The following is a 26,975-nucleotide window of genomic DNA, read 5'->3' as shown; positions in this document are numbered from 1 at the left end:
AATAGACTAACAGAACTACAGCGGAACCTCCAGTTGCGACCACCTCTCGTCAGCGACCAGTTTTCCAAAGTACCAAAAGTTTCCCAGTCAAATCACTATATTTGGAACCTCTTGTAAGCGACCACCTCTCGTAAGCGACCACGACCACTTTTACGGCTAAAAGTTTGAAAGTTTCTTTTCTTATTCACCTCACGAAAGCGACCACTTGACAGATAACACTTGACACTTGACACAAGGCCGAAGGAATTTGAAAGCGGAGGTTTCAATCTGAAAACGTATCAAATGTTTTCCTTCCACACTACGCCAGAGGAATTTGAAAACGCAACAATCACCGTTCATTTTGGATTCGTCTTTGAGGAAAACTCAGGCAGGGAAATCACTTTATTATCATGACGTCATCGTTTTCGAAAAGCTCTGTTTTCAAAATGTTTCCCGTCCACACTCAAACGCAAAGCTGGCGTTTTCAAATTCCTCCGGTTTGAAGAGCTCCGTTTTTGTGACGGATTAGCGTGGACCGTAGGCCTGACCGTAGAAATGAAGCTGCGATTTCAAATTCTCCCGGCGTACTGTGGACGGGGCCTTGGTAATTTGAGCAGGAATCAACAACCTGCCTTGCGCGGACTTGAACTCCACGACAGTATTAAATGCCTTTTCAGATCTTTCTGTTTTATCAACTGCTATTTTGGCCAGCGTCCTATTCAAGGGCGCTCGGGAGATAAGAGAGCAATAAACTGCAATGCTTTCTTTATGTCCGGTAATTAAAAAGCCAACTTTAAATCCACTCCGCGCGCGAGACAGTCTGACTTTCTAAAATCAGAAATAATAATAATAGGGTATGGTTTTAGCACTCTAGTCTTAAATTGCGGATGTTTCTTAGAAGAAGCTACTTTTTCGTCATTATCAGTAAGACCGTCAACAAAAGCCCTTCATAACCTATGTTTAGGGCAGCTGTTCCAGTTACAAAGGTCTGAATAGGGTATCAAATTTTTCGGCAGGTCATAACTAGGGTAGCAAAAATCGCAGATTTTGCTCATAAATAGGGTAAGGGTTCACCCCCACCCAACTTTTCTGGGAGTACCCCTCCGGGTGTTGCACACACGAAAAAACTGTTTCAAGTTCGAAAATAACATAAGGGGTTTAAGTAACGACGACGCCGACGCCGAGGACGACGCCTAGTCAAAAATGAATTTGTATTTGCCAGCGAAATTCGCAATTGTCTAGATAATTGGCTAAATACGCAATGACAGCGTTCAATTCGAAACGTAAATACGAAAAATTAGCCGTCGTCGTTCGCGTTCCTCAGACTACGAAGAACTTGATCATTTCACATTTTTGGTTTGCAAAGGACGGCAAAGAAATGTACAAAGATTTATAACGCACGTGCATGGCTATTGTTCTACTTATTAAACCTCTTGTTTGGTGACGTTCCCGTTGCTGTTGCCGTCGTGACTTTCTTCAACTCCCTGATACTTCTATTTAACAGAGTCTAGACGGTTAAATCAAGTTCAGTTGGGTTCATTGGTTATAGCCACTTTACAAACCCTTCATCTCTTCCTCCAAGCCCATCATCATACCAAGTGACAATGGCAGCTGAGACTTGATGTCTTCCCACAGTTCCTTGAGGACTTTAGTCGTCCTGATCTCCTGTTGGCGCAAGGTTTCCTGCACAGTTTTCATCTTTCCCTGGTCAGTCCAGTAATACTTCTTTTGAAGACGACTGAAGAACTGCTCCACAGTCTCCGCGCCACTGGAAATTCCTGTGGAAAGGCAGAAAAATAACGGAGCACTGTTAATAGCTGTGCACACAAGAGCTTCTCGTTGAACCAAACTATGCATTTTATAAGATTAGAGAGGTCTGTGATGTCATCCCAGGGATGTCATGAATTGCAGCCAGAGTGCCTCAAAGGCTTTGCTTTGTTTTGCGTCTTTTGGCCTACATATCAGAGGAACGAATAATAGCTTAATACATAGGAAATACTCTGAACACGTTTTTCCTTTCATATGTTACGTTATTACAACATTAACCTCTTACTAACCGAGCGCGAGGGCCGTGCTGGTGTAGCCTGACATCGTGGCAGTCGAGGTCCGTTCAAAATTGTTCAAAATGGAAAAAAAAAACTACTCGCCGCTTTTCGTGTTCTCCCAAATACGCTGAACTTGGTCATTTACGTTGTTTTATTGATTTTGTTTGTTTGTTGTGTTTTTTTGCTGAGGACAGCTATGAATTAAACTAAGATTTATAATCCACGTGCAAGGCAATATTGTTTTGTTCATTAAACCTTTTGACATGTCTTACGTTTGGTGGCAGTCTAGTTGCCGTTGCCGTCGTAACGAGTAATAACCAAGTTCTGCTTGGTTTGGAGAATCTGAGCTAAGAGGTCCAATTTTTCGTTTTTCTCGTTTAGAACTGGTTAAAGCTGTCATTATAGATTTTACCTTGAATAATTTTTTAGCCCGATAGTTAGAAGTGTACTAAACGAATGTAGTCAATTGCGAAATTCGAGGGCAAAATCTAAATTAATTTTTACTGGATGTAATTGTAAGCGTCGTCGTCGTCGCCGCTTAAGTTACCGGCCTAATTGCTCGTGACGTTTCCGTTGCCGTTAGCTGCGTCGTGGTAACCTTAAAGAAGCTCAGTCACTGCATTTTGACTTACTTTGGCCACGCACAAAACAGACTCACTTCTACAAAATATGACTAAGATCGTTTGCCTCCGTTGACTCACATTCGATATTTTTAACTATAAACCCCTCTGGACCATGCTGAATTACGTGAGCCAATTTTTCAAAATCAGGGTAGTTTTCCACACGCTTTATCTCTGAAACGAAGTCGGTGATCCCCGATTTTTGTTTTGCATTTCTGACACAAGTAACTCATTATCTGTCTGCAGTAAAAATTAGAAGAAAACTCTATCGACTGGAAAATTTTCGCACGAACGTCCTTAAGTTCCTCAGTCATGAGTTCGGAAAACTGTTACCTCCAGCCGTAGCCTCCCTTTCTATCTGATTTTTCTCTCGCTGCTTGCGGATTTGGATAAACTTTTCAGCGGAGATCAAAGCAGAATCCAGAATATCAAGAGCGGCTCGATCCACCTCAAAAGACCGCTTGGCATTATCTACATAATTTACAATGAAGTGGGTTCTCTCGCTGGAGCTGCCAGTTGCCCAGGAGGCCTGTTCAAAAGCTTCATCTTTGTCCTCTTTGTCTTCTAGTTTGTCAAGGTGGGTAATAACTGTCACAGGAGCATAACCTGTAAAGTAACGAAAAGAGTATCAGTCACAGGCGCATAGGCAGTAAAATGGTGCAACGCTTAAATAGTAATAGGGCTGATTGATGACTCAGAATTCGAATGGCGCAAATCTCCCCAACGTAATATGTTCGAAGGACAACCATGCTCGTTGGCCCTTGTCATTGGAGGTCAAAAGCAAAGTCTGCGTCGGGCCAAGTGGCCCACACGTACCGCCGGTTCCGTAGCATTAAAACATGTATTAAGCGACTAGGAGAATTTCTACTTCCCCCTGGAAGGGATGCAAGCCCATCGCAAGGAATGACACCCTAGCATTAAATTCCGGTACCAAAAAATAACACTTGCGTAAAGAGAAGCATTGTGACAATAAATTTTCTTGGTCAAGAACACAGCACAATGACCCCGCAGTAGGACATGAACCTGGATCGCTTGATCCAGAGTCCAGCGGTGCTCCCCAATCAGTTCGTAATTGTCATCGAAGCTGGGTATATCTTTAGCTATGAACTATCTGGTGAATATTGTTATTACCATCTTGTTTAAACTGCTCTCTGATCTTCTGGAGTTTGTCATACAACAAGCCCTCTGCTAGACGTGGATCGTTTGCCTTTAGGACAAAAATCACGGCGTGCGCGCATTTAGAAAGCGCCGGGGCTCGTTTTACCGGGTTGTCCGACCCCTGATGTGCTCTTCCCTGTTGCTGTTCCTTTGTCATAATTCCGCAATCACCATAGTATCGACACATTACTTCTCCTGGTCGAATTCTTTAATGGAAATAACACAAAGTCAGCCTCTATTAGTAATAGTAATTTGACTGATTGGAGTAGAACTTGACCACAAAGCAAAAGAAAAACTCCCTGCGGTTTTGATGCAGCTTTTTTGCCAAATGTTTCTCGAGTGGTTGCAAAACGCTGTGCCGTGTTTAAGCTAATATTCGCCGAGAAGAAACTTTTCAACCCATCACAAGTTGCTTTAACCAAAATACCAAGACGCGAAGCTTAAGTTTGTTGGTGAACGACCTCCCTAATCTTTAAGCTTTGTTCTTTCGCAAAAGTAGAATATTTTCGTCTTCAAAAGTAAGATGTAGCAGGTTCTAAGGACGTGTTGTTGAGTCCTTCTTTGAGCTTCGCTTCGTGGTACTGGAAATTTAATTTTTTTTTTTTTTAAGCAGGGATTTTGTAATGCCGTCGTGATCTGCTGCGGTATATGTTTTTGTTCTCATGGCTTTTGAATATATTTCTCTTCTTGCACACTTCGAGATAACTAGTTTAGTATTTTTTTGCTGAGCTTTGTACTTTGCTTTGTTATGAAGTCTTTGTATTAAAATGTAGGTAAAGAGTTTCAATCTTCGTTTGATTTTTGTCCGCCATTTTTTGTTTGGCCCAGCTCAATTTTGTAAGAGCTGTCAATCATTTCCAATTTCACCCTTTTGCATTGGTGAAATTACACTGATTTGGGATAAATTGACATGCACTTAGCCAATCAGAATGCAGAAATTGCTGTTTGTATATTATTAGCTCTAAAACAACGCAGAACGGCTAAATATCCCTTCTAAGGAGACATTTTTATGCCAATATCGAAAAGCAATCTTGCACATACGCAACCCGTGACACTGTTCTTTGCCCCTCCCCTTTTGGGTAGCACAATAATCGATCTTGAAAGATCAAAACAACACTGAACTGGGGGTGGGGAGGAACGCTACATTAATGGAGTTTTATTCAGGCCGCATCTCAGTCAGACCTTTCTCTCTAACGAGATGTTGGACGTACCGCTATCGTATTTTGAGCTAACGTAAACCTGAACCTGAACGAAAACAACCCGCTACCTTCCAGACATGAGTTTCAGGCACTCTTCCAGCGCTCTCTCGTCTCATTCAAAGAATGCTCTGGTGTCCAGCATCCGAATATTTTTCTGCAGGTAGTATGGTTCGAGAAGGATGGTGTCTTCTTTTCCTGTTCCGTCACCAAAAGCACTCTGAGGCTGTCCAATGGCTCGCTGCAACGTGCCTTGTAAAGTCAGTCAAAAACGAGACCCTCAGTTAGGATACTAATGAAAATCTACCCTAATGGTCTGTGTATTAATAACTATCAGGTTGGCCAATCACTTAAACTAACGAGAGCACGTATGATTCACGTAACAGGCAATTTAAGACAAGTTCTTACCTACAAAGCTGGTTTTCCCCGTGCCTGGTCTTCCTATTAAAACAATGCTGAGCACATCGATGTCGTCCACCACCAAATCTCGGAAAGATTCTTTCTTAATTCTTGGGTTGGTCTGAAAGTCGTAATTCATCAGCGCGACTTTAAGCTTGCAAAATCGTTCTTCTTCCTTTTGATTCCTTTCTTGGTCCTCCCCATCACGTCTTTGGTGAGCCAGTTGTCTTCTCTGTGCGTCGCCTTCAATTTTCGTGCATTCTTGCGCATCAAGCAACGCCTGTCGACGATCTCTCTCCATCTCGTCACGCAATTCTCTCATTTCCCTTTCATTCTCTTCTCGGGCTCTCTACCGTCCTTGAGCGCGTGCCGTAGGATCTGTTCTATCCACTCTTTCATAGTTCTTTAATTGAAAGGAAACAAACAGGTGATCGATTGAATTACAAGGGGATCGTTTTTGCGTCTAGCTTAGCTGTTGGCTAGATTTGTTGCGATGTCGACTAGCCACTGTATTACGCCGGTCGCTTGCGGTATGGCATGAACATAACTCTGTCATGACGCGGTCAGATGTTTTACCTCCTTAATAAGACAAAAAGCTGATATCTGAATATTGTAGCTAGAACTCTCTCACCCCCTCCCCCGGAGCCGATTTACCACCCCTCCCCCTATTATTACCTATAATTGGAATTACTTAAAGAATTAATAATCTACGTTTCAGAGTCATCATGACGCCATTATCAAGAGAAATTAAATATAAGAAAGCGAATGTTTAAGTAGGCTAGAACGTGAAGATTACCATACTACTTAGATAGCTAAACAAACACTTAAGCGCAAACTGTGTCAACCATGTTGCTGTTCTGGTTTGAGTTTGTGTATGAAAAGCATCTCATAAATGAGGCAATCAAATTTGCTGGTACATTTCCAAGCACGTGCAACTGTTCTAAAAACGATGTAGTGTCCGACCATTACGTTGGAACTGGTAGTAATTGTAACTGGAGGACGACTTTCTTTTGTGTCCGTCCGCACGCTCATTTAGGTGCCAATGCATATACCCCACATATCCTGCATCAACTAGGTTACATTTAAATTTGTAAACTACACATTGTTGTGTAACAATGGAGGGCTTAGCTTCTTGCACCTTAAGATCTTCATTGAACTTCCGATTTACAAACACAGGTTGGAAGGCGGTTCCAACTTTTAAACTTAGTTTGCTAAGTCACGTTTCACAAAAAAGTTCGTCACTGAAAATTCGATCACGTGACCCTAGTCCTGAAAGAGTTACGCTGCCTGCTTGACGCTGTGCTTGCTTTTAAATACATGACCGGACAAGCTCCCGCTTACTTTTCGTCGCTCTTTTTAAAGCGAAGGGAGACAAGTGGCCGTGAGACTCGAAAATCACAACTTTTAAACATTCCTCTTTTCAAGACCTCTACAGGACTAAGGACTTTTTACCATCGAACAGTGTCATTATGGAATAGTTTAGAAAGAAATCTTAAGCTAAGCGAATCTCTGAATATTTTTAAACGAAGATTACGAGGTACACTCGTATGTGAATTTTTATTTTCATAATGCAATATTGTCACATAATTCTACATTATCTCATATCATTTTTAAAATTCCTTGGTACGTTGATTTAGTTCTTTTTAATTTTAATGTAGCTTATTTAGCAGTATTAGTACCATGGGGAGTGCTTATAAAATCTGTATTTCTATATTCTGTATTTGCAGAACTCTGATCTTTAAGGTAGGATGACTCTAACAGTGTTCGCTTTCTCTTGTGACGATGGATAGGGCTGTGGGTCAGACACCAAAAATTGTACCAGCAAATTTGATTCTCTCATTCAACGTATCGAAGATTCATTACGCTTGTATGAAAGTTATAGTCACATTCCAAACATAAGAGTTTCTTCCTGGTATGAAAAACATAGGAGTATACACGCCGGCCTTTACATTAATGATGGCAGAAAACCAGATTGTCGGAGTCGCAAGCAGAAGCGACCAGAAGCTGAAGAATAAACCAATCACAAAGCTCGATTCAGGGCGACGTGATTGGCAGGTTCTACCGCTTCTGATTCCGACTCCAACAATCTAGTTTTCACTGGATCACAAGCGACAGCTTCAAAATAACTTTTTGCCTTTGCTATCGGCCACCGAACTGCTCCTTGTTTATCGATTTTTTTTTGAACATTTGCTTGCGAATTTGCATGGAGACGCCGCTCATCGAATTTGCATTATCGCCGACTTCAATATGCCCAACATCAGGTGGGAATATATTATTGACACAAGCAACTCTGTTGATGGAATTAAGCTTTGCGACCTGATTAACTCTCATTTTTTCACACAAGTTGTTCGGGAGCCGACAAGAATTACACAAACTTGTAAGACTACATTGTATTTGGTTTCTTATAATTATCCTGATGAAATAACCGATGTTAGCATTCACGAGGACTTCAGCTCTGATCATTTTGTGGTTAACTTTTCCCTGTTTACCAAGGTTACCCGCTTAAAGAAATCGCGTCGGTCCGTTTACAACCTAAAGAGCACCATGTATAAGCGGAATCGGAAGAAAATGAAAACGTTCTGATTCTTCCGACTCCGATTCCATCGAGCTTATGACTCCGCTTACGACTCCGATTTTCGATTTTCAATAGGTCGCGAGTAAGCGTTCTCACGACTCTGTCTCCAACTCCGTCGCTAATGAAAACCAGCCTTTACTAGAGGTGGCGAATGGTCCTTCAAAAACTCTGGGTCTCGTAAAATTTTAGTAAGATTTTACGGGTCTCGCAGTCTCGCTTTTTTAGCGGTTATGTGCGTCTCGCAGTCTCGTTTTTTACACGAAGGTGTCTCGGAGTCTCGATTTTTTGCAAGGCTAAGGGCTTCGAAGTCCCGATTCGTTTGTTTGTTTTTTAGATCTGATGTCTCGTACAAGGGTTTACAACAAAAGACTCCTTTGTAAGACTTTTGTACAAGCTCATTCTCATAGCTCTTAACCAAATCTGGGGCTCGAATTTTAAGATTCTAGTAAAGGCTGGTTTTCATTAGCGACGGAGTTGGAGACAGAGTCGTGAGAACGCTTACTCGCGACCTATTGAAAATCGAAAATCGGAGTCGTAAGCGGAGTCATAAGCTCGATGGAATCGGAGTCGGAAGAATAAAATAAATGTTGCTGGAATAATCTGTGTTCCCTAATGGGCTCTTACATACATTGCTGAATGATGTTTTGCCATTGAACTATTTTCTCCTACACTTTCACCAAAGCGCTTTTAATACAGTCTTATTATTAATTCTCGCGCGCCCACAGCGTACCCGGAGGGAGGGTGGTACGCCCATATATGGGCTATATAGGTATGTGCTACGGGATAGGGTAGGGTTTTTGAGGTTCTCGATGCTTAAATAGGGTATCATTTTTGCCCCTGTTGGCATTGTGACCCTTACATTGGGTACCTAATTTGTATCAGCTAGAATTGAAGTGCGTCTATGCGTAGCTAAACGGAAAACAAATGATCTGTGAAAACTGAACTATTCGTAATTTTCCTATGTTACAGAAACAAAATAAACTTGACCCGATCACGCCATTCTTAGTTTTTGTCCCTTCTTGAAATAGGGTGTCATTTTTCGGGTTTGAGCCTTGAACAGGGTCCGGGCAGCGTACGCGATAAAGCAGGGAAAGTTTATACTACGTCTCTTTAGTACAAACGTACGTCATCGTTTCGTAATCTGAGCGGAAAGTCAGAACATTTCTTGAGGACCAGTGATTTCGACACAGAACCTTCTTGACTGCTTATCATTTACAAAGGAGATCAATTTGGTCCACAGTTTGAACATAGTTGATACAGGGGAATGGTTATACAACTCGACAAAGTTCATTATTGTATGTTTTTGTTCTCTTTTTTGGCCTTGACCGTGCACAAAACGCAATAGCTGTTTACTACTGACCGAGGAACTAACCAATAGACACGTTTTGGTTACGTAACTCATGCATAGTGTATGAACGCAAAACAAAAGATTGTGCACGGTCGTGGACCTTTCAACATAAATCTTGGCATCTTTGCTTGCTCCTTTGATGTTTGCCGGGTTTCATAACCATTCCCCTCTCTAGGGTTTGAAAAGCAACAGCACAAATGAATAGCAAAAAGCCCGGACAAAATAAAAATTGTTTCGAAGGTTTCGATGTTCTACTTGCCACAATTATTATTTTGAGTACCTGATGAGCTAAGGTACCAAGCACACGGAAAACCCTAAGCAGGGTCTGAAACTAAAATAAGTGTCACTTCAAAAGAGACTTGTTAAATCTAGGATTTTTCGTTTACTTTGCAATTACATGGCACAAAAATGTCCGCCATTTCAAAATAAATAATAAAAACGAAGCACTATGACAATAAATATGCTACTACATGAATCCGGGCAGTTTCACGGAAACACGGAACAGACCTTCACGGTCAGTAGGCTCGATTTCCGCCGCTCTTTCGAGTCCTGAGTTTCCGCCAATCTTAAGCGGCCTTCACACGGCAAACTAAAGTTAGCAAACTCGTGTTTGCAAAATCAAGTTGGTGTGTGTGAACGGCACAAATACAGTCGGCAAACACGTTGGCGAACTGTTGGCGACAAATAGAACTTGCCTCTATTCTCGCTAACCTTTTCACCAACTTTTTCGTTTCTAACGTGTGAACGATTGGCAAACATGTGTTGGTAATTGTCAACCAATCGAAACACGCGCTCTATTCACGTGATTTACTTCCTGGACACTTCACAAAATGGCGGACGTAATTCAAGATGACCATGAGGCCACTATTAAATTTATCGAAGAGGTTCACAATTGTCCGGCTGTGCAGGACGTTTCATCTGAAGCCTACAAAAATACTTAAAACAAACAAAAGAAAATGGAGGAGCCAGCGGACAAACTGGGTTTCGTCCAAACCTTTCTATTTCTCCACCGCTTTCTGTTTCTTCTCTTCTCTTCTTCTGTTTCCCTGTTCTACGTGAGTGCCACCGCACTAAGTTGGCCATGTTGCAAATTACCGTGTGTTGTGATTTGACGCGAGTTTGACGTGTGAAGGTACAAGTTTGCCAACTTTTTCAAGTTTGCCAACACGAGTTTCTCGACTTAAGTTTGCCGTGTGAAGGCCGCGTTAACGTTCCTCCTCGAGGGGAAGAGCGCGGGTTCCTTTCTTGAACAGCGGCTGATAATCTGGCCTACATGGTCAATGGTGCATGCATAAATAAAACTACCACTAGGTCTAAAGTAACATCATTTTAAAATTGAATACTGCTACTTAGCAGAATCTAGACGGTTAAATCAAGTTCTGCTGGGTTCATCGCCAGTGCCACTTTACAAGCGCTTCATCTCTTCCTCTAAGCCCATCTTCATACCAAGTGACAATGGCAGCTGAGACTTGATGTCTTCCCAAAGTTCCTTGAGGACTTCAGTCGTCTTGATCTCCTGTTGGCGCAAGGTTTCCAGCACAGCTTTCATCTTTCCCTGGTTAGTCCACTTGTACTTCTTTTGAAGACGACTGAAGAACTGCTCCACAGTCTCCGCGCCACTGGGAACTTCTGAACAGGCACAAAGAAAAGAAAACTTTGCATATTTGACACATGATTAGGAAGCTAAGCAATCACTGATGTCAAAACGTAATGGTTCATGTTTGTCCTGTACTGTTCTATTTTTCTGTGTTCAGTGCGACCACTACTCAAGCTTAACGTTCAATTCCAACTAGAAATACGAAACATTAACCGTCATGGTTTACGCTCCTCAAAAGAACAGACTCGGGGTGGGGGGCGGGGTTAGGGTTTTCAACACTAAATGCCACTATTTTAGTCGTCAGGTATCTTTTAGAATAGCAATCGAAGAAAACAAAATAAAAAAGCGCTGTCTGTCCGTTTTAAAATGGTGTTTATTAGGGGTTAAATAAAGCTTGAACCCCGCTCAAATTGGTCTCTTTTAGGCATTTGATCCAAACTTTCTGACGATTGTCCCCGATCGTCTTACATGGGAGACCTAAGTACAACGCGCTTGTAAAGATGCATATTGTTCGACTCATTAAACCATTTTTTTTTAAGCGACGTTTTGGTTTCTGCTGCCGTCTTGGTTTCGGTTTCCTTAAACTCCCTATCAAGTTCCGAAAAAATGTTACCTCCAGCCGTGGCCTCCCTTTCCATCTGATTGTTCTCTCGCTGCTTGCGAATTCGTATAAAACTTTCAGCGGAGAGCAAAGTAGAATCCAGAATATCAAGAGCGGCTCGATCCACTTCAAACGACTGCTCAGAATCCACATGCAGATAATTTGCAACGAAGTAGGTTCTCTCGCTGGAGCTGCCAGTTGCCCAGGAGGCCTGTTCAAAAGCTTCCTCCTTTTCCTCTTTGTCTTTTAGTTTGTCAAGGTAAGTAATAACCGTCACAGGAGCATAACCTGTAGGGTAACGAAAAGATTATCAGTCACAGAGGCATCAGCTGCAAAATGAGGTACATGTTTTCAGTATCTGGACTGACTGATGACTGAAATCGAATGGCACGTCACACCCCTGTCCGTTACAAAATGTTTTAAGGAGTGCCAGAATCAAGCTTTTTCCGGTTTCCGTAGCATCAAGCGACTGGGAGTATTTCTATTTCCTCCTTTGATGGGATTCTAACCTCACGGTTAGTGCGCTTTGACTCCGGAGCGAGCGTCTGGGTTCTAGCCCTGGCTGGGGACATTGTGTTGTGTTCTTGGGCAAAACACTTTACTCTCACAGTGCCTTTCTTCACCCAGGTGTATTAATAAGTACCGGCGAATTTAATATTGGGGGTAACCCTGCGATGGACTAGCTTGCCATCCAGGGGGAGTAGAAATACTCCTGTTCGCTTCATGCTACTGAAACCGGGATAACCTCCGGTCTGATGGGAAACTTGGCTCGTATGCAGGCTTTACCTTTTTTTACAGGCTTACCCCAGCTTGTACCCATTTATACACCTGGGCGGAGAGAGGCACTGTGAGAGAAACTGTCTTGCCTAAAAACAGAGTCCAGCGCTCTAACCGCGCTCTAACCGCGCTCCAACCGCGCTCTAACCGCGCCTCATTAATCCTCCGCCGTAATTAACTGTCATCGAAGCTACAATAGGTATAATTTTAATTTTAGCTATGAGAGGAATGAACTATTCTGGTGAATGTGGTCATTACCATCTTCTCGAAAGTGCTCTCTGATCTTCTGGAGTGTGTCCTTGTACTTGCCGTCCTTCAGACGCGGATCGTTTGCCTTCACAACAAAAATCACGGCGTGCGCGTATTTAGAGAGCGCTGGAGCTTGTTTTGCTGCGGCTTCGGACTCCTGACTTGCACCTTGCTGGTCATAAGTTCGCACGATCTCTTCTCCTACACGAATTCTTAAATAGAAACAATAACAACGAAAATCACTTTGAGACTTGAAGCAAACCCTTGTATGCAATACAATAAGATTTACAATTAAGGCTCTCCAAGGGAATCTACATGCCTAATTTAAAAAAATATTGCCAGCAACACCCAACATGACGCAACACGTCGCAACAGGGTGGCCAAACGCGCGTGACATGTTACGGCCAACAATGGTGTGATATGCTGTTCCCAACTCACATTTAGGAAAAGAGTAATTACATTTTCAGCTTACAAACTTACAGTACATAAGTTGATAGAGGGACAGGAGCCGCGACATGCAATACTGATACCTAGTCTTTCAAGCGGGACGTCGCTCAACTTAAGACCAACATAAATAACGCACTCGACGTGTAATTTACCTTCCAGACATGATTTTGAGGCACTCTTCCAGGAGCCTTTCGTCGCTGTCAAAAAATCCCCTGGTATCCACCATCCGAATGTTTTTCTGCACGTAGTATTCCTCAAGATGGATGGTGCCTTCTTTTCCTGTTCCCTGCTCAAAGGCGCTCTGAGGCTCTCCAATAGCTCGTTGCAACGTGCCTTGTAAAGTCAATCAAAAAACGGGAATCATTTTACTGATATCAATTAAGGCAAAATGGTTTGCATACGAGCCAAGTGGCCTATCATAACGGCGTCTATCTCCGCTTTTAGCAGCATGAAGCGACAAGGACTACTTCTACTTCCGCCCAGATGGGATGCTAGTCCATCGCAGGGTTACCCCTAGCATTAAATTCGCCGGTACCCATTTATACACCTGGGTGGAAAGAGGCACTGTGAGAACAACGTGTTATGCCCAAGAACACAACCCAATGTCCCCGGCCAGGGATCGTACCCGGACCGCTCGATCCAGAGGTGAGCATTTCAACCAGGAGGCCACTGCGTCTCTGTGAACTAAAGAAAGTCTACCTGAATGCTGGGTGCATTAATTCTGTCACGCTGGCCAATCACATCAACTGACGCAATAAACCAATCATGGGGGAGGAAACAAAACCAAGCGCGGGAAAACGAGCGTGAACCTGCTCATGATTGGCTTTCGTTTTGCGGTCTGATTGGTTGAGAAATCAGCATGTTAGCCTTGATTTATTGGAGCACCTAAGCTAATAAAAGGGAAATAACCTTCCATAATAAATAACGTTCCATTTACCCTGGTCCTAGAAGTTTTTCTTGATTTTTCTTCTTTTCGCGAAGCGGCGAACGGCGAGTCGAGAAGCGCTTCGCGGCTCCTCGCAGCTCTTTCACGCGGAGAAAAATCAACAAAACCTCTGGGGCCAGGGTACGTTCCACTATGCCAAAACAAAAAATCCCGTCCTTTCACTAAACCGGTATTCGCACAAATTTTCCTGGAGTCGGCCAAAACTGGCAGTCAAAGCGGTACCGTTAATGTATACTGCCGAGTCAAAACACGAAAAACATTACGGGGAAAACACACATGTTCTTCATCCCGGGATTGGTAATTATTTCCTCTGGCACCGTTCCCAAAAGGAAAGAATAAACCTGTACAGGGTGTTGTTTTAGAATCTACCAGGGCAACGAAGCATGTAAGCCTGTGATCCAACGAGAGCGCGAGAAATATGATTCACATAACATGCAAATTTTAAAAACATGTTCTTACCCACAAAACTGGTTTTCCCCGAGCCTGTTGGTCCGATTAAAGCAACGCGTAGCACATCGATGTCATCAACTTTCAAATCTCGAAAAGATTCTTTCTTAATTCTTGGGCTGGTCTGGAAGTCGTAATTCATCAGCTCGCCTTTATGCTCGTAGAATCGTTCTTCCTCCCTTTGTTTTCTTTCTTTTTCCTCCCTCTCACGTCTTTGGCGATCCAATTGTTTTCTCTGTTCGTCGTCTTTAATTCTCGCGCGGTTTTGCGCGTCACGCAACGCCTCTTGACGATTTCTTTCTATTTCGTCACGTAATTCTCTCATTTTCCTTTCATTCTCTTCTCGGGCTCTCAGCCGACCTTGAGCGCGTGCCGTGGGATCTGTGTTATCCTTTGTTTCATAGGTCTTTAATTGAAAGGAAACAAACAAACAAACTCACAAACAAACAGACGAACAATATAATTAAATTAGCAAGCGGATCGTTTTTTAATCCTGCCTTAACATGTAATATGGCCAATGCGTCATAGATCACCACCTCACTGTATTACGCCGGTCGTTTGCTTTGGCGTGAACATAGCTCGATCAAGACGCGGTCAGATAGTTTATTATAACAAAACTAGCTACTCCGATTTATAAGACAAAAAAACAGAGTCGATATACCTTTCAATATTGTAGCTAGCTACTCAAACACTCTCGCCACGAACCCATCCCCCCCACCACCCAACACCAATGAAAAAAATTCATATCTCACATAAAGTCATAATCAAAAGGCTTCTAAGCCAACTCAGGGTATTTGAAACGGACGTGTTTCATGTGTTATTCGTCCTTCGGAGTCGAAGATGACTATGACATCAGTTGTTAGATGACCGGGTCAGGAGCTCCAGCCGGGTACGATGTGCCCGGAGGTGGCTAATGAGGCCAATCCGGGCGTGGAACCCTCTCCCACAGATTGAGCACATGTGGGTGGGTGTGTGGTGCTGGATGGTTGCAGCTCTGGCCTTGCGCGTCTCTCGCTTCTTTTCTGCTGTGGCGGTTCCGCGTTCTTCAGCTGTCCGAGCTCCAATGGCAGTCAGGGGTGCGCCAGGTGGGGCGGTTTGAGACAAGGGCCTCCCATGAATTTGTCTCAACAGTTAAGTCCCTCAGAAACCTTCGGGCTGTCTTTGAGGCGCTTACGTTGCTCTCCGACAGAGCACTTACCTTGGCAGAACTCACCATAGAACAGCTGCTTTAGGATGTGGTCTTCAGGCATCCGGGTAATGTGGCCTGCCCATCTGACTTGGACATGTTTCATGTAATACACATGACAAGGGCGGTCAAAAAGATTTTGAAGAGTTTGTATGTTACGTGGCACAGAATAAATTTTACAACAAACATTAATTCACAAATAAAAATTAAGCTTATTCAGGTGGAAAACTTGAGCTCTTTTAATTATTATTGCTGATAAAGAAATGAGTTCCAACAAACTATTAATAATCAACTTAATTAGTTCTTTAAAAATAGAAGAACGGTAGCCAGGACAAAACATATTAAAAATTTATAAAAAACGTTCACTGGCTATATAAAGTTAATGTTTTGTTTGTAAATTAATGTTTCTTGTAAAATTTATTCTGTGCCACGTAACATAAAGCTAATGTGATGTCTTACGGAAGAGGTTCCAACATCGCTAAACACGCTTGGTCTTCAAATCACTCTATTGACTTTAAAAATTCCCAAGTGATTGACAAGGGTTCTTCACGTATTCGCAAGACGTTAGAATAATGGCACACCGCTTCGATAGATCATGCAGATAACAATTCTAGACCGCTCCCCAATCAATACTCTATTCTTTTAAAAAAGAACAATTAGTTTATTAACACTTATATTTTTCCATTTTAATATATTCTTTTTATAGTTCCATCTATTTTTGTATATATTTTTAGTTGTTATCTTTTCCATTTTTTATCCATCGAAGGCTGTAGTCTGGCAGCCGAAAGCTCTGAAAGTTTTAACTTTATATAGCCAGTGAACGTTAATTAGTTCTATAAAAGAAGACGAAGGGAAGACGTCCGGCCTCGCGTTTAAAATTACCCTAGCGAGTCGAGGGCTATTCTGATAGCGATGTTTTTGTGATTCCTTCATAGCTCTCAGAAAATCCTTGAACAGAAGATCGAAATTACTCACAAGTGAGAAAGAAAAACCCGCCCGGCATCTAAAAGTATCCATGAATAAGTGATATGGCCAGTAAAACAAGTCATGTGGTTAGCAAATTGAGCGATCTCCCATAGAAAAGAACTGCCATTTGAATCCGAAGTCGCTCGCTGTAAGCTCGCTGTGCGAATTATTTTACCCCGCAGTGGTCATAAATCAATCAGCGGCAAGGCAGCGGTTTATACCTAACTATAATGAAGTTAAAGATGTTTTTCTTCATTAACAACAAATAAGTTGCACGTCGGCAAAGTGGTAAGGATCTGAAGTTTGAAGGTTGAGGTGGGTGGTGGTGTGGGGGTTTAATCTTTTCTCCTTTGAGCTACTAACGAACGGTTTACGTTTGTATAGGTATTGGAAAACAAAAATGTTCTAGCCATAAAGTAACGTAATTATAAAAGAAAATGAGACGGTAGGGAGATTTGAAACAATTCGCGGAAGAAAAACACTTCTCGAGGGTGAATGTTTCTATTAAAAGCCGTTGTCAAAGCGGTCGATGGATCGAATTATGCACCCACCATTGTTGTATATCAAATAGTCTTTAATTTGGGAGCACTTATTCGACTCCAAACACGAAAGGTCAGTTCATCGCTTTGGCAGCCACTTTGTCCATAATGGTCAGGCAAATGACGCCCCTCTCGTTAAATACCCTGCTAAGTGGAATTACCACTAAATTAACAGACCTCGTGTTAATCGAAAATAATCCGACACTTGCAAAGACTGGTTATTAGAAACTGAAAGAGCGTGTCACAAAATAATACTGAATGCTAAGCTTTCCAAATTTCAGTGCATTAAAAACCTTTTCATCCATAAATGTACTCTTAAATTATTAAATATTCTGAACCCCCATAAGATTTAACACCTAAAACGTAATTGGAATCGATATTGGCAATTTGACTTATTTCGTCAGAGTCTTTCATGATCAATTTCTGGTGCCAATTTTCCGGAAACATTTTTATGATTTCGCGTGACGGGGACGCTACCAACGTCGCATCTGTGAGTGTTTATCGCGTGACTCTCATTTGCGTGTGCGTGACTCAAGAGTAAGAGACTGAGCAGAATTTTGTAGAAAATCCGTATTTTTGTATTTGATAATAACAAAGAGCAAATAAATCATGGTTAAATTTTGCGAATCTGAATCAAACTTTTGCATTAAGTTCGGCAAGCAATTAAGTTCCACAAGCTCTGCCGTGCTACACGACTCTGGCACGGCAGTGATTCAGACGTCGTGCTTTTGCCACGCTAAACAAAATTCATAAATTATATTAATATATTTTGGCGAGATTGCGTTCCCACGGGGACTTAGGAGGGGAATTGCTAAGAGGCATTACTAAATGCTGAATTTGGTTCGACTCTGGCACGACGTCTGAATCAGAATTGTTTCTTTGCCGTGCTACAGTCGAACTAAATTGCAATTTAGTTCGGCACGGCAAACGCACGACGTCTGAACTGGCCTAAGTGTTTTAATTGCTAGTTCGAATGAAAGACCTCGTATTCGCCATGTATTCCAGAATTTGCCTGTTTGAACACTGAATAATATTAAATAGACTTTTTGACTCTTGCATTTGACCAAGTAGATGAAATATGGACAACAGTTCCAGTTTTTTACCGGTATGATTGAAACAGTGAAACTATGAAACTTGATCTTGGTATGGATACTAGAGTACACTTGTCGTCGATTCACTAAAATTGTCGATACCTGCTTAAATTTTGGTTGGCTTTCTTGTGGGGGCAGGTTTGACTTCATCCATACGCTTAAAATTAAAGCAAGTTTCGCTTTCAAAGGAAGCGAACAGACGAGCTTGCTTGCTATAATTCGACGAGTGATTATAAGCTGAAATGTACACAGTCATTCAGATGTAAGTGTACTTACGATTTCCCCGCCTCCCACCAAACTTGTGACCACACTTGCAATCGGGTTTAAAACGGTGTCCAAAAGGAAGGCCATTATCTAGAACCAAACTGTACTGCTACAGAAAACTCTTCTAAAATGACTCCTTGATGCGGAATTAAAAGCGGAAGTGGGTTTTCCCCGAAATTTGATTCCCAGAAAAAGGGAGTGTGAACGTCATTTTTAATGATGTCAGCGGGGGGGGGGGCCTCCCAGCGGGGATACATGCTCCCTTAATCCCCTCAAAAATAATTTCGCTTCTCCATTAACGAATTGCATTATTTTATAAAATTTTGCGCCAAAACGCCACTTAGTAGTAGAGATATCCGTAAGTAGAAGAAATATTCATTGCTCCCTCAAATTGATCCAAAAATATCCCTTGTTCCTTTGAAGTAAATGATTATGCACCTCGCTCCTCGAAACCCCTGGGAGGCCCTCATAAGCTACGTATGTATGTGTGGCGTCAGGAGCCCATGATCATGGGTTCTGGAACTAGCTTGCAGCTGAGGCTAATACGGGGAGTCTTTTCAAATGCAAATGACATAAACTCTCTTTTTTATGATATTTCCCCACATGAGCCTCCATTGCAAGCTAATTCCAGTCCAATACCGAGAATACGAAAATGGCCTATTTGAACCCACCTGGTTAGCTGAGTTCACGTAGAGAACTCGTGCATCAGCTAGAGTAGACTGAAATGGGGTCTCAATCGTTAGGTCAGGTCTGAAATGAATCGCACAATTTGGCCTGAAATAGCGTAAAGGATTCAAGAAACGTGCAGCACTCCCTCACCAAGCATTCCGGGAGAGTAACCCCCTTATATGCACTGAACTGAGCTCTAAAGACTTGCTGTCACCATTGATGTTCTGAAGGCGTTTGGTAATGTTTTGACGTTCCCGACAACCTCGTACCCAGAGTCTTCGTTCCCCTTGACCAGCGGTCGAGAAACGAGCGACCATGAAAAATTAACAAATTGACGTCAGTTTTTCATGCGTCTGTCCTGTTTTTGATCACGAATTTCGTCATAATATTGTCAAATTAGCTGTGGATTGACGAGGCGATAGCCGAGTGGATCCGCACAGTACTTTGATGTTTGATGACGAAATTCATTGTCAATAACAGGACAGACGCATGAAAAACTGACATCAATTTGTGTTTTACGATAACAAATTTGTCCGCTCTTACTCGTTGACGCATCGCATAAATTATAAATTCATTTGTCTGTCCGCGTGTTGACAATGAAAATTAGCCAATGGGCGCGCGAGAATTTCTGCAGTTATCGTAAAAATCCGAATCGATGTTCCAAAATATCGGACTTTCTGTTGAATTGCGCATGCCTAGCTGACACACACGTGGCTCAGTCGAGACGCTGGTATTTTACTTCCACTCATTTCCATTATTTTTAAAACCAATCAAAATTTAACCTGTAACATAACCATCGAGAGTCGCTCGTTTCGTCAAGCTTGAAGATTCGTAGAATTCCAAAGTAGTCACGTAAAAGCCTTGCCTGTCACTCAGGCTTATATTAACTTTCTCAATTGTTTGTGATGTAACATACATGCCATTTTCTAGTCCTCATGATCAAGTCCAAATTGATTACCTCTAAACGATCTTAGGAGAAAATAGGAGGTGTGTAAACAGACTATTACTTTTTATTTAACAGCAAACTTGAATACATGTAATTACGATGATCAGGGCTTTAAAGGAGAAGGTCACTCCAAAAGGCTTACATTTTTGTCTTCGCCTATAGCAAGTAAATATTCAGCTTTTCCAGTCACCGAAGTTTCAGCCTCTGAAGTGTCCGTTATCCAGAAGAAATTCGTCTCGAAAGAAACGACTTCGGAGGCCTCCATTTTGAAACTGTCTTGGCAGCCAGGCCGTGTTTATGTGACGTCATTCCGTCCGACTCAACGTTGGCGGGAAGGAGAAAAACTTTGCATCCGTCACAAGGTCAGCAAAATGTATTTTTTCTAAACGATTATCCACTTCACTATCTTCAATGCTATCATTTCGGAGTTTGGAGCATGTTCGGCTCAAAATAACCCAGAATGGTAGTTAAAAGGGTTGTCGGAAGTCATTTGGACAAAATCTCTTAGACGGAATGACGTCACGAAAACGGGCCTGGCTACTGAGCACTGTGCAAAATGGCGGTAACGATGTCGAATTTTGAGCTCCTTTGGAGACGAATTTCATAAGGAAAACCTGCACTTTAGAAGCTGAAACTTCGGTGAGTAGCTACACTTAGTGCACGGTATTTATTAGCGTTGACAAAATATATATGTTTTTTGGGGTGACCTTCTCCTTTAAGTTCATTTTTACTCAGCAGGGAGGCGTTTCTACTCATCTAGATGGGCGCTAACATGGCGGCTCTAAAAACCTGGTCAAACACTTCTCCCAATAACGCGCAAATTAAAAACAGAACAGGCGTAAAACTTGGCGAGGTTGTTTATATATCAATCATGTATCATATCCCGGATTCTTGACTTTATTTATCGGTTCCGATTTTTATGTTTGGTGGGAAGACAGTGAAGGCCAGTAATACTTCTACTTAACAGAATCTAGAAGGTTAAATCAAGTTCTGTTGGGTTCATTGGTCAGTGCCACTTTACAAGCGCTTCATCTCTTCCTCCAGGCCTATCTTCATACCAAGTGACATTGGCAGCTCAGACTTAACGTCTTCCCACAGTTCCTTGAGTGCTTTAACCGTCTTGATCTCCTGTTGGCGCAAGGTTTCCAGCACAGCTTTCATCTTTCCCTGGTCAGTCCAGTTGTACTTCTTTTGAAGACGACCAAAGAACTGCTCCACAGTCTCCGCGCTACTGGAAACTCCTAGGGATAGGCAGGAAAATTAAATAATGGAGCACTGTTGATAAAGGCGCATACAAAAGCTTCTCGTTAACCCAAATATGCATTTTATATAATTATACAACCAATGAGAACCCTAGGGAACCTTAACATATTTCATGACAATTAGGAAGTTAAGCAATCACTGACGTCATCGCTCTTTATCCTCGATACGTAGTGGGTCATGTTTTTCCTGTACTGCTCTATTATTCTGTGTCCTTTGACCTTCATATCAGAACAACAATTAAGTCAGCTCGTTCACAGCTGAATATTTAGAAAATGCTCTGACGATGCTTTCTTTTAATAAGGTACGTTATAACATTAAGGAACCCACCGACAGGTAACGATGAGCTGAAAACGATGTGTAACGGAAAAGTGAACTGCATTGTTCCTTCCAAAGTCGGAGTTATCCAGAGCTGTTGAGTGCGACTAGATACTCAAGCTAAACGTTCTGTTCCAATTAGAGAAACAAGAAATCAACCGTCATTTTTCACGGTCCTCCAAATACGCAGAATTTGGTCATTTAACGTTGTCTTTGTTTTTGCCGAGGCTACGCCCAAGGCGGGGGAGGGGGGTGGGAAAAACAGGTGTTCCCCCATTTTAAAGTGGTATTCATCAGGGGCCAAATAAATCTCGTGCCACACCCAGATTGGTCTCTTTCAGGGATTTTATCCAAACTTTCTGACGAACATCCCCGACCTTCTTACATGGGAGATCCCCCTTTCCCCCGGGGAACAGGTACGAAATGTACCACGAAGTATAACGCGCGTGTTAAGATGCATATTGTTTGCTCATTAAATTGCTTGTTTTGTGGCGTTTTTGTTTCTGTTGCCGTCGTGGTTTCACAGTTTACACATCTTCAAAAGTTTAGCCTAAAGTTTTCAAGTTCGTTTTTTGTAATCCGTGTCAATCCTCTCCATCCTTAACCATCCTTGCTCCTTAAAACCATTATCTCAAACTATTATTTTCTGGCTTCCTTCAATTTAAAGGTAATTTTGTGCGTGGCCAAAAAAACTCAAAATACCGTGACTAAGCTCGTTCAAGCATCTGTTGAGTTACAAAAAATGTTACCTCCAGCCGTGGCCTTCCTTTCCATCTGATTTTTCTCTCGCTGCTTGCGGATTTGTATAAACCTTTCAGCGGAGAGTAAAGCAGAATCCAGAATATCAAGAGCGGCTCGATCCATCTCAAGGGACGGTTTGGAATCATGTATATAATTTGCAATGAAGTAGGTTCTCTCGCTTGAGCTGCCAGTCGCCCAGGAGGCCTGGTCAAAAGCTTCATCCTTGTCCTCTTTGTCTTTTAGCTTGTCAAGATAAGTAATAACCGTCACAGGAGCATAACCTGTTAAGTAACGAAAAGATTATCAGTCACGGAGGTATCAGCTGTAAAATGAGGTACACATTTTCAGTAGCAGGACTGAATGATGACTGAAATCGAGTGACACACCCCACCCCATCACAAAATGTTCCAGGAAATGCCAGGATCAAGCTTATCCCGGTTTTCGTAGAATTAAGCGACTAGGAGTGTTTTTACTCCATCCTGGACGGGATGCTAGTGCATCACAAGGTTACCCCCCCCCCAGCATTAAATTCGCAAGTATACATTTATTTACCGGGATGGGAGAGAGAGAGAGAGAGAGAGAGAGAGAGAGAGAGAGAGAGAGAGAGAGAGAGAGAGAGAGAGAGAGAGAGAGAGAGAGAGAGAGAGAGAGAGAGAGCGAGAGAGCGAGAGAGCGAGAGAGCGAGAGAGAGAGAGAGAGAGAGAGAGAGAGAGAGAGAGAGAGAGAGAGAGAGAGAGAGAGAGAGAGAGAGAGAGAGAGAGAGAGAGAGAGAATAGTGTCTTGTATAAGAACACAACACGTTGACCCTGGCCAGGACTCGATCCGGACTGCACAATTCGCAGTCCAGCGCGCTAACCATGAGGCCATCGCGCCTGATTAATCCTCCGCCGTAATTGTCATCGAGGCTACAATAGGTATAATTTTAATTTTATCAATGAGAGGAATGAACTATTTTGGTGAATATTGCCATTACCATCTTCTCGAAAGTGCTCTCTGATCTTCTGGAGTGTGTCCTTGTACTTGCCGTCCTTCAGACGCGGATCGTTTGCCTTCACAACAAAAATTACGGCGTGCGCGTACTTAGAGAGCGCTGGAGCTCGTTTTGCCGCGGCGTCCGACTCCTGACTTAACTGGTCATAGGTCCGCACGATCTCATCTCCTGCACGAATTCTTAAATATAAACAATAACAACAAAAATCATTTTGAGAGTTGCTCATCACTGCGATGCGTTAATTGCATACTTCATTGGGTGAAAACAGAACTGTAAGAGTGAATTGCCTTGGTCTTAGAGCCTCGATCACTTGCTAAGTCGCAAGTCCAAGGACTGCTTATATTGCCGCTATGACACTACCACTATCCTTCGTTTCCCTCTCCGGGATCGCGTATTTTAAGAGTCGTCGTTGTTTAATTCTTGATTACGATCGCCTTACAAGCTGTTCTCAACTCACATTTTTCAAAGAGTAATTATATTCTCAGCTTAGAAAACTTACCATACATAACCTGATAGAGGGACGTGAGCCGGGACTTTCAATACTGATGGCCTATCTCTCAAGCGAGACGTGGCTCAACTTCGGGCCAACCTAAATAACGCACGCAATTTATAATTTACCTTCCAGACATGATTTTGAGGCACTCATCCAGGAGCTTTTCATCGCTCTCAAAAAATCCCCTGGTATCCACCATCCGGATGTTTTTCTGCACGTAGTATTCCTCGAGAAGGATGGTACCTTCTTTTCCTGTTCCCTGCTCAAAGGCAACCTGAGGCTCTCCAATAGCTCGCTGCAACGTGCCTAGTAAATTCAATCAAAAACGAGAGTGCTGCTAGGATATTAATGAAGGTAAAAAAAGAAACGGTCTACATACGAGCCAATTGACCTATCAGGCCGGAGTTTATCCCAGTTTCTGAAGCATGAAGCGACTAACTGAGTATTTCTACGTCCCATTATGCTCGTCCTTCGCAGGGTTACCCGCAGCATTAAATTCTCCAGTACACCTGAGCGCGGCGAGGGGAGGTACAGTGAGGGTAAAGTGTCTTGCCCAACAACACAACAGCAATGTTCCCAGCTAGGACGCGAACCCAGACCGCTCGATCCGGAGGCGAGCATTACAACCATAAGACCACTGCACCTCCATGAAACTAGTGGCAGTCTACCTTAATGCTTGTGTATTAATGACTGTCTCTCGGGCCAATCACATAAAATGAAAAAGCAATAAATCAATCACAGCACGAAACAAAATCATGCATCCGGTGCCAAGCGCGGGAAAACGAGCGTGAACCTGCTCATCATTGGTTTTGGTTTTGCGGTCTGATTGGTTGAAAAATCAGCATGTCAGCCTTGATTGGTTGAGTCACCTATGCTCATGCAAGAGAAATATTGACAGGGTGGTAGCGGTGGCGGGGTTCCATTCTACTGATCAAAACAACTTCCTTCGACTGAACCGGCATCCGCATAAATTTCCTCGAAGTCGGCTAAAACTGGCAGTCAAAGCGGCACCGTTAACATTCACACTCGAACACTAGAGATCGCTCGCTGGCTAGAGAAATATGACTTACGTAACATGCAATTTTTAAAAAAACATGTTCTCACCCACAAAACTGGTTTTTCCCGAGCCTGTAGGTCCGATTAAAGCAATGCGCAGCACATCGATGTCGTTCACCACCAAATCTCGGAAAGACGCTTTCTTAATTCTTGGGCGGCTCTGAAAGTCGTAATTTATCAGCTCATCTTTAAGCTTGCAAAATTGTTCTTCCTCCTTTTGTTTTCTTTCTCTTTCCTCCCTCTGACGTCGTTGGCGATCCAGTTGTCTTCTCTGTTCGTCGTCTTCAATTCTCGCGTGTTCTTGTGCTTCACGCAACGCCCGTTGACGATCTCTCTCAATCTCGTCCTGCAATTCTCTCATTCTATTTTCATTCTCTTCTTGGGCTCTTTGCCGACCTTGAGCTCGTGCCTTGGGATCTGTTTTATCCACTGTTTCATAGTTCTTTAATTTAAAAAATAAACAAAAGAACACACAAACAAATAAACAGCTAAAAAATAAAGGTAAAACAAGCGGGTCGCTTTTGAATCTTGCCTTATGGTCATAAATTATCTCTGAGGGATTACTACCTTGGGCGTGAGCAAAACGTACCTAACATTTACATTAAAAACCTAATTTTAATCCGTACAAATATTTTAAAATTATCAATTTTCCAACCCTCGTAAGATTTTACACCTAAAACGTTTATGGAATCGATATTGGCAATTTTTGTTCCTAACGTCGGTCTACGAATATACATCGCGCGACTTTTAATTGCACTTGTGTGACTTTCATTTGCATTTGCGTGACTTTCATTTGTATTTGCGTGACTGGGGATTGAGGAGATTTAATCACGATTAATTTATAAAAAGCCGTATCGATAATTATTGATAACAGGAAACAGCAAATAAATTATAGTTAAATTCTGCGAGTAGTTTCTCACAAAAGTCGATAACAACTGAGAAAGATTTCAAAGTAAATTGACTCTACCCAGAACTGATTGAAGAAGCCATGTAATGAAGTATCAAGTTGATATAATTCCGCGAAAAGAGGTTAATTGTAAGAAGGCTAAAAACTAGAAAAATAATTATCAAACCGAACGTTTTCGACTTTTTTTCGTCACTAATGTTGACAATAAGCCGAAAACGCTTGGTTTTAAAATAATTTGTGCAGGGTTTAGCCTTGTATATGTATATAAAGTAACAAGTTATTAAATAAATTCACAACCGGAACAAGTGAAAGAAGGAAGAGTTTCGGTTTTCGTTTCCTTTCTCCTCCAGTGTCGCGCCGTATTTCCCATTTTTTTCATTATTTCCCAAAGTAGACGGCGTTGAATACCGACCTTATTTCCTGTTGTCGAAGATGGTTGCGAAATATATTCTTGTTTGATATTTTAATCGTGAAAGAAGGGTCCCGTAGAGGTTGACAAAATGTTTTAGTTGCTTACTACATATTTCGGTTTCGAACATAAGTTCTCGTATTCGCCGTGTATTGCAGAATTTTTCTGTTTAAACTCTGAATTTAACATACTAAGTAGACGTTTTGGCCTTTGGATTTCACCGAGTAGATGAGATATATGTAGAACAACAGTTCGAGCTGTTTTACAGGTACGATTGAAATAGCGAAAATATAAAATTTGAATTTGGTATGAATTCTAGACTGCATTTGTCGCTAACGCAATAAAATTGCCGATATCTGTCTCAATTCTGCATTGCTTTCTTGTGAGGGAAGGTTCGACTTCATACACAGGCGTAAAATTAAAGGTAAGTTTAGCTTTCAAAGGAAGCGAACTGGCGAGCACGCTTGGAATATTTCGACGAAAATTAATTGATTACAGGCTGAAATGAATGTGTATTTATCGATACTTACGATTTTCGAATCACCGTTTCCCATTTTAGACGATTCTATAGCAGTTTGGCTTTATAAACGCTCTCAAATGTCTGGCCACGCTCTTCAGTTCTCCTTGATGCAGAATGCAAAAGCGGAAGTGGGGTTTCCGCGAAGTCGCGTGACCTCTTTGATTCCCAGAAAAGTTAATCCCAACCCCAGATCCCAGGCGATCGAGCGAACGCCAGTACACCAAACACGTCAACT

At 42.2% G+C, this 26,975-nt stretch overlaps 2 protein-coding genes and 1 pseudogene across 5 annotated transcripts; all 3 read right to left on the bottom strand.

Moving 5' to 3' along the window:
- Positions 1-1,338: 1,338 nt before the first annotated feature.
- On the bottom strand, positions 1,339-19,380 carry LOC145493333 (uncharacterized). 4 transcript variants are annotated; one of them, XM_081472780.1, is made up of 6 exons: positions 18,443-19,380; positions 14,397-14,790; positions 13,144-13,324; positions 12,554-12,756; positions 11,531-11,806; positions 1,339-1,757 (listed from the first exon to the last, which is right to left on the bottom strand). In XM_081472780.1, the coding sequence occupies exons 1-6, from the start codon at positions 18,515-18,517 to the stop codon at positions 1,534-1,536; spliced, it is 1,353 nt and encodes a 450-aa protein (XP_081328906.1). In that variant the 5' UTR covers positions 18,518-19,380; the 3' UTR covers positions 1,339-1,533. The 4 variants fall into 4 exon arrangements, with proteins under 4 accessions (XP_081328906.1, XP_081328905.1, XP_081328908.1 ...); XM_081472779.1 differs by lacking the exon at positions 1,339-1,757 and adding an exon at positions 9,043-10,949; XM_081472782.1 differs by lacking the exon at positions 1,339-1,757 and adding an exon at positions 9,043-10,949 and having other exon boundaries at positions 19,102-19,233.
- LOC145493388 (uncharacterized) lies at positions 3,604-6,169 on the bottom strand (annotated as a pseudogene).
- A 157-nt stretch (positions 19,381-19,537) lies between the features above and the next one.
- On the bottom strand, positions 19,538-26,863 carry LOC145493338 (uncharacterized). Its single transcript, XM_081472787.1, has 6 exons — positions 26,751-26,863; positions 24,953-25,346; positions 23,974-24,154; positions 23,338-23,534; positions 22,373-22,645; positions 19,538-21,286 (listed from the first exon to the last, which is right to left on the bottom strand). Exons 1-6 carry the CDS (start codon positions 26,772-26,774, stop codon positions 21,063-21,065), a joined length of 1,293 nt encoding a protein of 430 aa, XP_081328913.1. The 5' UTR covers positions 26,775-26,863; the 3' UTR covers positions 19,538-21,062.
- Between the last annotated feature and the right edge of the window lie 112 nt (positions 26,864-26,975).

The sequence above is a fragment of the Orbicella franksi genome, chromosome 7 (assembly GCF_964199315.1).
Source record: "Orbicella franksi chromosome 7, jaOrbFran1.1, whole genome shotgun sequence".
Lineage (NCBI taxonomy): Eukaryota > Metazoa > Cnidaria > Anthozoa > Scleractinia > Merulinidae > Orbicella > Orbicella franksi.
The sequence above is the reverse complement of the archived record's forward strand: the minus strand, read 5'-3'. Positions and strand labels throughout refer to the sequence as shown.